The 12,063-nt window shown below is 40.4% G+C and overlaps 1 protein-coding gene across 3 annotated transcripts in view; it reads left to right on the forward strand.

The window, feature by feature from the left end:
- rbms3 (RNA binding motif, single stranded interacting protein) overlaps positions 1 to 12,063 on the forward strand; it is a 750,312-nt gene that overhangs the window by 456,954 nt on the left and 281,295 nt on the right. For all 3 annotated transcript variants that reach the window (XM_061982784.2, XM_061982785.2, XM_061982783.2), the window contains exon 5: positions 1,718 to 1,875. In XM_061982784.2, coding sequence (XP_061838768.1) covers positions 1,718 to 1,875 — 158 coding nt within the window. The remainder of the gene's footprint in view (positions 1 to 1,717; positions 1,876 to 12,063) is intronic.

Here is a 12,063-nt window from a genome sequence, read left to right on the forward strand (position 1 = left end):
TCCTTTCACTGGAACTAAGGGGCCAAGCCCAACTCTTGAAAAACAACCCCACACCATAATTCCTCCTCCACCAAATTTCACAGTCGGCACAATGCAGTCCGAAATGTAGCGTTCTCCTGGCAACCTCCAAACCCAGACTGGTCCATCAGATTGCCAGATGGAAAAGCGTGATTCATCACTCCAGAGAATGTGTCTCCACTGCTCTAAAGTCCAGTGGCGACATGCTTTACACCACTACATCCCACGCTTTGCATGGGACTTGGTGATGTATGGCTTAGATGCAGCTGCTCGGTCATGGAAACCCATTCCATGAAGCTCTCTGCGTACTGTACGTGGGCTAATTGGAAGGTCACATGAAGTTTGGAGCTCTGTAGCAACTGACTGTGCAGAAATTCTTTGCACTATGCGCTTCAGCATCCGCTGACCCCTCTCTGTCAGTTTACGTGGCCTACCACTTGGTGGCTGACTTGCTGTTGTTCCCAAACTCTCCCATTTTCTTATAATAAAGTTGACTTTTTATTTAGGAGCGAGGACATTTCACGACTGGATTTGTTGCACAGGTGGCATCCTATGACAGTTCCATGCTGGAAATCACTGAGAGCGGCCCATTCTTTCACAAATGTTTGTAGAAACAGTCTCCATGCCTAAGTGCTTGATTTTATACACTAGGCGTATGATGATAAGTGATTAGGACACCTGATTCTCATCATTTGGATGGGTGGCCAAATATTTTTGGCAATATAGTGTGTATGTATATATATATATATATATATATATATATATATATATATATATATATATATATACAGAGACATACTGTAATAACTTTAAGTAAATAATGAAGATTAAAAACTAATTACAAACAAAAAAAATTAAAAAAAATAACTAAAAGCTTAACTTTGTTATATTTGCATAGTATGTATATATTATTAATGTTGTAAATACAAATCTTTATATATCTAGAAAGTGTGGTCCTAAAGAGGTAGGCATGGTCTCAAGAAGGTAAGAAATACAAGAATGTGTATGTGTGTGTGTGTGTGTGTGTGTGTGTGTGTGTGTGTGTGTGTGTTTGTGTCCCCGCCCCCACCCACAGAGACAAAGAAATTGACGAAGGTTCACTCAGTTTCTTTCATTCTGCTATACATAGCTCAAAAAGTTATTGACGGATTTTGAAGAAACTTTCAGGAAATGTCAGATATGGGGGGTGATCTGGATCATCGTCTGGATTCAGAATATTTAAATGTGTTTTTTTACTATTGGGAGGTAGGGCCTGGTTTCTAGTTATGAAGACATTCATAGTATGGGTTTGTAAAGATGTTTGCGTTGTACTGGACATTCCTTTCCCTGACTTCTGCAGCCTCTGCCTATGTATTTGCTGGTCACTAACTTCAAAGTGGAATTAGGTTTCTCAAACAGAAAAATAGCCCAGAAGCTAAAAAAAAATAAAATAAATTAAAACGTGATCACTGTTACCCAGTAGCACATCACAAATACACACATCCATACTTGATAGATGCATACGTTCCGCTTGCCAAATGTATGAGTTCAAAAAGCATTTGGTTGCACTGTTGACAGCTTTACGACTCTCTCCTCATGACACGGAGCCAATGCATATTTCATCATTTCTACTCTCGATCACAATGTTCTCAAACTGTTTTCCATTTTCTCTCTCTCTCTTTCTCCTTTATGACTGATCTTCACTGCGCTGGCTTTGCAGCAACAGGAGCAGGACCCTACCAACCTGTACATCTCCAACCTGCCCATCTCCATGGACGAGCAGGAGCTAGAGAACATGCTGAAGCCTCTGGGGCACGTCATCTCCACCAGGATACTGAGGGATGCCAACGGGGTCAGCAGGGGAGTTGGCTTCGCCAGGTACGCTCGACTAATGGGACCAAAATCAGATTAACACTGTCTTTCACTTTAGTTGAAATGATTATCATTGGTAATCATTAATAAAGTGATTAAAGACTTCGACGCAAATTACCATCTGTAGGGCAGAATTACTCAAAATCTCTAAAACGACTCTGGAAACACATTTCTTGCAACTTACCATTGTGCGTCGGTGGTGCACAAATGGGCAGTCGACTTGGTAGCTACAGGCTACTGAAACAAGTCGATATGTAATATGCCAGTGGTGTGCAGTCAGGGCCAGCAAGGCCTTCCCTGCTGGCCTAAAAAAAACAGAAACCGTGATCATAATTAAAGATACAATTATTTTTTAATTTACTTTCCCTAAATATCTAAAAGTATTCACATTCTCTTCATGTCGTCATATGCTCGTTCCAGTGCTGTTGTTTTTAGTTTTAGTTTGTATCCAATCAGAATTCAGCTTGCTTATGTTGCCATGCTGTACCAAATCTGCCAGAATTCTTCAGAATCAACAATGCGGGTGTCCGTTGCACTGTAAGTGAACAGGGACATACAGTTGATAGACAGTTGCGATAGCCAATCAGATCATGAGTTGCTGTCAGTAAGGCCTTCTACACTGCAAAAACTGAAATTTAAGTAAGATTAAATATCTCAAATAAGGGTGATATTTGCTTATTTTCTGTCTAATAAGATAATTCTTCTCACGAAGCAAATTTTATGTTAGTCTTTTACTTGTTTTAAGGGTTTTGGTCCTAAATGATCTCAGTAAGATATTGCAGCTTGTTGCTGATATTTTATGACCTATATTGAGTAAAACATGCTTGAAACTAGAATATCAACTGTTGCAAAGCTGTGTCATCAACACTCACAAGTATAAAACTACTTTTTTAAAGTAATAATTTCTTATTTCAAGCATGAAAAAAAAAAAATCATGATTTTGACACAATTGTGTCTCATAATTAAAACAGATGACAGCCATATTGAGTTTGCTGTTTTATTTTCAATGAAACAATAGAACATACGTACTCATATAGTAGTACAGTTGGCACAGTACAGTAAACTGACAGTTAATATTTAAACATTTAACACTTCAAACAATTTTGAACAGAAATAGTTCATGCACATTCAGATAAATTCCTCAAAATTACAATTAAAAAAATGTTGGCCGCACTAATTGACTGAAAGAGCACGCACTTGGCGCGATGATGTCATGTTATCGATGGAAAAATGCATGTTAAGACAATATGGTTTGCCTGAGCGGCTAGGAAACCCCGAGAGTAACAAGCCTTGTTGCCTTTCCATGAAGAACAATAAATTCGTTTTTAGTATAAGTTTGCTGGTTTCAAGAAATGTAATGCCGAGCGCATATCATTATGTCAAGATAATGGCACTAGCATTTACTTAATTTAAGAATATTTTTCAACATATTGAGCAAAAAGGTCTCTTTTTTTTTCTACCAAGAAAAGTGCACTTGTTATTAGTGAGAATATACTTATTTTAAGGTATTTTTGGGTCCATTGAGGATAGCTAATTTTACTTGTTTTGGAAAGTCTTGACAAGCCAAATTTTCTTGTTCTATTGGCAGATAACTTTGCTTAGTTCATTTAAAATAACCCTCATTTTTATTTATTTATTTTTTGTTTTTGAACACTGACTTTTTGCAGTGTAGATGGCCTAAGGTTGAACGTGACATTCACGAGTCCTGTGATTGGATCCTCATCAGGACCGTTAGGGGGTGAATTTGAGAACATAGAGCTGATAGACAGTTGCGATAGCCAATCAGATCACAAGTTGTTGACAGTAACCTATCTAAGTAGCCTGATGTTAACGAGACTGTGATTGGATACTCTTTTGTCATTCCAAAGTGAGTATCCAATCACAAGTTTCAATTTAGTAGGAAGCAGGAAGTGTTGCGCCGTAGCCAGACCATGATAGCAGAGACGGAGAACAAAACGTTGATTAGGTGGCAGATATATATTTGCAAGGCCATTTTCAAGAAATATATTGAAAGAGAAACTACATCTTGTGAGACGATGTCGGCCAACCCCGGAAGCTAGCTCAGCTGTTCTGACGATGAAATGCTCGCCATTTCCACTCAAATAGGCCGCCGACGAGGGGTACCACTGGCTTATACGGCGTCGAATAGGTCCTACTAATTATGAGTTCAAATATTTTATTGTTTCACTTTTAATGTTTATTGCAATTTTAATTTTGACAGTACCACATAAGATATGTTTTAATTGCTGATGCGTTTTAATTGATTTTTAAATGCACCAGAAAATAACCCGTTTTGTTGATGTGGTTCAATGCGCAGTAGTGCGAAAATGTGTACCTGTATAGTATTTCTCCAGCAATGGTCATGTGCTGACATAAATTATGATATTTTGAGAGGTAATCTTTGAAGTCGGACATCACTGAAGGCCTAGGTGGGAAACGTACGGCCCGCCACTGGAATATGTTAACCGGGACATTGGTTCAGTCCATGAGACATTTGAACACACACAAAACAAAACAAATGACGGAATAGTCTATTAACATATATGCAGGATAGAGTTTTCTTAGCACTTTCAGCCTAAAATAGCCCATTAAAGGCCTTCTGAAATGCGATTTTCTTATTTAAACGGGGATAGCAGGTCCATTCTATGTGTCATACTTGATCATTTCGCGATATTGCCATATTTTTGCTGAAAGGATTTAGTAGAGAACATCGACGATAAAGTTTGCAACTTTTGGTCGCTGATAAAAAAGCCTTGCCTGTACCGGAAGTAGCAGACGAGTAGCGTGACGTCACAGGTTGTGGAGCTCCTCACATCCGCACATTGTTTACAATGGGCGGCATGGCGTAGTGGGTAGAGCAACCATGCCAGAAACCTGAGGGTTGCAGGTTCGCTCCCTGCCTCTTACCATCCAAAAATTGTTGCCGTTGTGTCCTTGGGCGGGACACTTCACCCTTTGCCCCCGGTGCCACTAACACCGGTGAATTGAATGATGAATGATAGGTGGTGGTCGGAGGGGCCGTTGGCACAAATTGCAGCCACGCTTCCGTCAGTCTACCCCAGGGCAATTGTGGCTATGAAAGTAGCTTACCACCACCAGGTGTGAATGATTGATGGGTTCTACATGTAAAGCGACTTTGGGTACTTAGAAAAGCGCTATATAAATCCCAGTTATTATTATTATTATTAATCATGGCCACCAGCAGCGAGAGCGATTCGGACCGAGAAAGCGACGATTTCCCCATTAATTTGAGCGAGGATGAAAGATTTGTGGATGAGGAAAGTGAGAGTGAAGGACTAGAGGGCAGTGGGAGCGATTCAGATAGGGAAGATGCTGTGAGAGGCGGGTGGGACCTGATATTCAGCTGGGAATGACTAAAACAGTAAATAAACACAAGACATATATATACTCTATTAGCCACAACACAACCAGGCTTATAATTAATATGCCACAAATGAATACCGCATAACAAACACCTCCCCCCTCCCGTCCATATAACCCGCCAATACAACTCAAACACCTGCACAACACACCCAATCCCACAACCCAAAGTACCGTTCACCTCCCCAAAGTTCATACAGCACATATATTTCCCAAAGTTACGTACGTGACATGTCCCCAAAGTTACGTATGTGACATGCACATAGCGGCACGCACATACGGGCAAGCGATTAAATGTTTGGAAGCCGCAGCTGCATGCGTACTCACGGTACGGCGTCTGCGCATCCAACTCAAAGTCCTCCTGGTAAGAGTCTCTGTTGTCCCAGTTCTCCACAGGCCAATGGTAAAGCTTGACTTTCACATTCCGGCAATGTAAACAATGAAACACCGGCTGTGTTATCCGGCACAACAGTCAGGGGGTGCATTCTACGGCGGGGGTGCGTTATCCGGCACAACACCTGCCGCAATACACCGCTTCCCACCTACAGCTTTCTTCTTTGCTGTCTCCATTGTTCATTGAACAAATTGCAAAAGATTCACCAACACAGATGTCCAGAATACTGTGGAATTTTGCCATGAAAACAGACGACTTAATAGCTGGCCACCATGCTGTCCCAAAATGTCCTCTACAATCCGTGACGTCACGCGCAGGCGTCATCATACCGAGACGTTTTCAGCAGGATATTTTGCGCAAAACTTAAAATTGCACTTTAGTAAGCTAACCCGGCCGTATTGGCATGTGTTGCAATGTTAAGATTTCATCATTGATATATAAACTATTAGACTGCGTGGTCGGTAGTAGTGGGTTTCAGTAGGCCTTTAAAACACAAAAGGAGTGACACAATAATATTGATAAATATTTATTCATAAGAATATTTTTTTGTCAGCATGAACGCGATGATAGCTCTTTAAGTGCATACTGTATATTATTCAGTGTCAATTTGTTGTTTTGTATGAACTAGGGTTGTCCCGATACCAATATTTTGGTACCGGTACTAAAATGTGTTTCGATACTTTTCGATACTTTTCTAAATAAAGGGGACCACAAAAAATGGCATTATTGGCTTTATTTTAACAAAAAAATCTTACGGTACAATAAACATATGTTTCTTATTGCAATCGAGGAAAATGTTTGCCTTAAATATAATAGTGAACATAGTAGACACCTTGTCTTTTAGTAGTAATTAAGCAAACAAAGGCTCCTAATTTGTTTGCTGATGTATGCAGTAACATATTTTGTCATTTCTCATTCTATTATTTTGTTAAAATTATGAGGGATAAGCTGTAAAAAATGATTATTAATCCACTTGTTTATTTACTGATATCTGCTTACTTTCCGTCTCAACATGTTCTATCTACACTTCTGTTAAAATGTAATAATCACTTATTCTTCTGCTGTTTGATACTTTACATTAGTTTTGGATGATACCACAAATTTAGGTATCGATCTAATACCAAGTAGTTACAGGATCATACATTGGTCATATTCAAAGTCCTCATGTGTCCAGGGACATATTTCCTGAGTTTATAAACATAATATACATTTTATAAAAAATGAAAAAAGATTTTGTGACAATAAAACATATCGATGTAATCATAGTAGTATCAACTAGATACGCTATTGTACTTGGTATCATTACAGTGGAACGCTGTCTTTTGTTAGCGGTGACGTCGGTGAGCTATTGTATCCTTCTACGGTGTATAGTGAAGCATGTTTAGCTATTCCTCGTCCTGCAGGGATGATACTTGTAATAAATGTACTTTATTCGTCGCCATTGAGGCGAGGATTAGTGATTTAGAAGTAGCTAAAACACTGCCGACTGCAGATGGATGTTAGCCGCTAGCTAGCATGTCTTAAAGCACCTCTTCCTGAGGGCTTTTCAGTGTTATAACTTCACCTTTATCTTTAGTTTTTAGGCCAAAATGCGTCCGTTCTCTCTTTTCTGTCTACACACTGTGTCTGCTTGTAAGTACTCCGTGATTGTGCGCTGCCGAACTTGCTCCTCTGCTCGTAAAACCATCAATGTCATGACGTGACGATACGCTGTCATGCCCATTTTTTTTAAGATGTGCACACCATGAAGTCCACCAGTAGAGTCCCACACATCGACTGGTTGATGACATTATGTCTGCAGGCAACCCTGGCTGTATATATTCCAAGTCTTTTTTCACTCTCTTCTCCTACAAAATAAAACACAGTTGTCTACCATGGTATTTAATAATGATTCATCAAAATCCATCCACATCAACCCGGTAATTAATCTGATTAAAAATGTATTTGAAAGCACTACTGATAATAGATTATTCATACAGAAATTATTTTTATTTAAAATAAACAGAGGGCCAGAGGTGGGTAGAGATGCAAAAAATATACTTAAAGGAGCCATATGTAAGAATTGCATGTCAAGTCATCATTAAATGGACCTGATATGTCAAAAGGCATTGATAAACCATGTTCTTTTTGAATACCTCTATAACTGATAACAGTTATAGAGGTATAAATGCTCATTTCAAATTTAGATTTACAGCCCTGAAATCTTATTGTTTATTATTTTTATTATTATTTCATTTTGATGTCACGCCCTCCACCGTTTTACCAATGAGAAAGTCTGTTAGTGTGTTACATCCAGGTTGCCAGTTACATCTTCGTTTAGCTACTGCCACTGGTTAAGTTACTAAACATACCAGAAAGGTAAAACCAGACAATATCATAAATTACACCACAAAGACTTTCAGCTACAGCACGATTGCAAAAGCCACGACAAAGACAAACGACACGACCCAATAATATGAAGCCGCAACACAACTGTAAGCCCCAAAAGACGCGTTCGAGCAAAGCAAGTTACGGCGGAGCACCGACTCGCGGAACTATTACTGGTAGCCGAGGAGAAGTCAGTTTATGAGAAACAAATGAACAGAGGAGATGGATGAAGGAGGCTTGGAAATGAGGAAGCAAGGGGCCAACACCATCAACACAGATGAGGGGGCATACATGCTTCCGCACACCTGGGACGCTGTCCGTCATTGGCGACGCCAGGGTGGAGAACAAATACTGCACACACTAAAAAATGCTGTGTTATTTAGATAACCCAATTTATGAGTTGCGAGGGTTGGTTTAAATTTTGGAGGTTTTTTTTATGAAGAGCAAATAATTTTTGGTGTTATAAGGGTATTATTTGATCTCAATTTCTGGGTTTTCAAAACTATGAACCATTTTTGGGTTGTTTTTCAATGAGTTTGGGTAATTTTATTTTTTTATTTACTTTTTTCTTGAAGGGAATTTTATTAAGGATTAATCTCATTAACATTATTTACAATCACACATCTTATGTGCATGGAAATATTTGAACATGCTGTATAGAACTACACATACACGGCAATTCTTGTGAAAAAAATGTCAGTCATATCTTGCTTTTGAGTATATTTTAATGAAAAAAAAGTAATTCTGATCAGTAGTCGGGAAGGAGTAAGACAAACCAGAAGTAAAATGTATAATTTTTAACCAACTATTGGGTCAAGGTTCGCTAAATTGCACAACCCAATAGTTGGGTTTGGAATAACTCAACATGGTGGTGAGCATAACTCAGGTATTGTGTTACAATAAATTCAACCCAATAGTTGGGTTATGAATCAAACAACTTTGAGTCAGCAAAACTCAACTTTTGGGTTAAATAATTCAACCCAGTAATTTGGTTGGGAATAACCCAACATTAAGTTATCGTAACTCAACTTTTTGGTTAAATAATTCAACGCAAAAGTTGGGTTGAAAAACTTAACCCAAAATGTTGAGTTAAAATAAATCAAAGGGTTAATCCCTTTCTATACCAGTTGTTGTTTACATTATTTGACCTTCTATACAACTAATTTGACCTTCTATATTCCTTCTTTTACGTTCTATGTACCTTCTTTTACATGTTCTTAACTACTTTTACTGGCTTCTATTTACATTTTTGACCTTTTATTCATCTCCTTTTAATTGTATTCACTTAATTTACCTTCAATTTACCTTTTTTTTTTTACCTTCTTTTACTTTGAATTGACTTGGAGAGCCGTGCATGGCAGCTCCCGCCATTAGTGTGTGAATGTGTGAATGGGTGAATGTGGAAATAGTGTCAAAGCGCTTTGAGTTCCTAAAAAAAAGGTAGAAAAGCGCTAAACAAGTACAACCCATTTACCATTTACCTTCTATTTGCCATATTTGACCTTCGACATGTATTCAGCACCCCACGCCACCCTGAGAGGGACAAGCGGAAAAACATGGATGGCTTTAAAGGCCTACTGAAATGCGATTTTCTTATTTAAACGGGGATAGCAGGTCCATTCTATGTGTCATACTTGATCATTTCGCGATATTGCCATATTTTTGCTGAAAGGATTTAGTAGAGAACATCGACGACAAAGTTCGCAACTTTTGGTCGCTGATAAAAAAGCCTTGCCTGTACCGGAAGTAGCAGACGAGTAGCGTGACGTCACAGGTTGTGGAGCTCCTCACATCTGCACATTGTTTACAATCATGGCCACCAGCAGCGAGAGCGATTCGGACCGAGAAAGCGACGATTTCCCCATTAATTTGAGCGAGGATGAAAGATTTGTGGATGAGGAAAGTGAGAGTGAAGGACTAGAGGGCAGTGGGAGCGATTCAGATAGGGAAGATGCTGTGAGAGGCGGGTGGGACCTGATATTCAGCTGGGAATGACTAAAACAGTAAATAAACACAAGACATATATATACTCTATTAGCCACAACACAACCAGGCTTGTATTTAATATGCCACAAATTAATCCCGCATAACAAACACCTCCCCCCTCCCGTCCATATAACCCGCCAATACAACTCAAACACCTGCACAACACACTCAATCCCACAGCCCAAAGTACCGTTCACCTCCCCAAAGTTCATACAGCACATATGTTTCCCCAAAGTCCCCAAAGTTACGTACGTGACATGCACATAGCGGCACGCACGTACAGGCAAGCGGTCAAATGTTTGGAAGCCGCAGCTGCATGCGTACTCACGGTACCGCGTCTGCGCATCCAACTCAAAGTCCTCCTGGTAAGAGTCTCTGTTGTCCCAGTTCTCCACAGGCCAATGGTAAAGCTTGACTGTCATCTTCCGGGAATGTAAACAATGAAACACCGGCTGTGTTTGTGTTGCTGCAGTCAGCAGCAATACACCGCTTCCCACCTACAGCTTTCTTCTTTGCTGTCTCCATTGTTCATTGAACAATTTGCAAAAGATTCACCAACACAGATGTCCAGAATACTGTGGAATTTTGCGATGAAAACAGACGACTTAATAGCTGGCCACCATGCTGTCCCAAAATGTCCTCCACAATCCGTGATGTCACGCGCTGACGTCATCATACTGAAACGTTTTCAGCAGGGTATTTCGCACGAAAATTAAAATTGCACTTTAGTAAGCTAACCCGGCCGTATTGGCATGTGTTGCAATGTTAAGATTTCATCATTGATATATAAACTATCAGACTGCGTGGTCGCTAGTAGTGGGTTTCAGTAGGCCTTTAAACACATTGAAATTCATGTGTCATTCATTTAACCGCAACTCGCCCGTACTGGCACCACTCATGCAGAATCAGACCATGATGCTACCAACACCACGTTTGACTTTAGGCAAGACTTCACTCTGCTTATAATAAAATAAAAAATCCAGTGTGTTAATCCTCAGATAAACGTACAATTCTGAATTGTACGACTTTAGGGGCATTCAGCCTTGGAGGTTGGACTGTTTCAGAACCCGCTGTTACCTGTGTCAACAGACAGCTGCTGCGAGTTGGACCACAAGGGGCATTAGAGAGTAAACTGAGCTAAGTGTTTGTGGGCCGATCCATTACTGTTATCAGAGCCCATTACTCCAGCAAGAGCACTAATCATTGCGGACAGCCGCACTTGATGCCATTAACCAGCAACACACAAAGAACCGGCTGCCTGCCTCACGGCCAAGCTGGCTCTCTCCGCCGCCAACCTTCTCCCTCGCCGTGCTTAGCGGCCGCCAGACAGTCTGGCTGGGCAGCTAGTTTGCAGGTGAAACAAACCGCCCGTCTGCCTTATTGACTCCGCGTAGACCCACATGTTTTCTGTCCGCCGGCCTGCTCAACCACCGGACAAAGAGAAGGGGTGACAGAGGAGGAGGCGGAAAACGAACTGGGGCTCTGAATACATAAATGCATGAGAACTGAACCAGAATGTGCATCCCACCACTGAGAAAATCACCGAAAATTGTGGAGAAAAGCGAAGAACCGAATTAGATATCCACGTGCAGTGAGCACTGTGATGCAAAAATCAAGAATTGTATTTTTTTGGTCAAATGACAAAACATGTCCACATAAATCACTTCTTCATAAGAACTGAACATGAGAATAAATAAAAGCTGAAGAAAAGTAACTGCAGCCCTCAGAACTCAGACCCATGTGTGCTTAGTGGTTAGAGTGTCCACCCTGAGATCGGTAGGTCGTGAGTTCAAACCCCGGCCGAGTCATACCAAAGACTATAAAAATGGGACCCATTACCTCCCTGCTTGGAACTCGGCATCAAGGGTTGGAATTGGGGGTTAAATCACCAAAAATGATTCCCAGGCGCGGCCACCGCTGCTGCCCACTGCTCCCCTCACCTCCCAGGGTGATCAAGGGGATGGGTGAAATGCAGAGGACAAATTTCACCACACCTAGTGTGTGTGTGACAATCATTGGTACTTTACTTTTTGTACATATGAAGAATTGACAATAACGCTGACTTT

The sequence above is a fragment of the Nerophis lumbriciformis genome, linkage group LG21 (genome assembly GCF_033978685.3).
Source record: "Nerophis lumbriciformis linkage group LG21, RoL_Nlum_v2.1, whole genome shotgun sequence".
In the NCBI taxonomy this organism is placed as follows: domain Eukaryota; kingdom Metazoa; phylum Chordata; class Actinopteri; order Syngnathiformes; family Syngnathidae; genus Nerophis; species Nerophis lumbriciformis.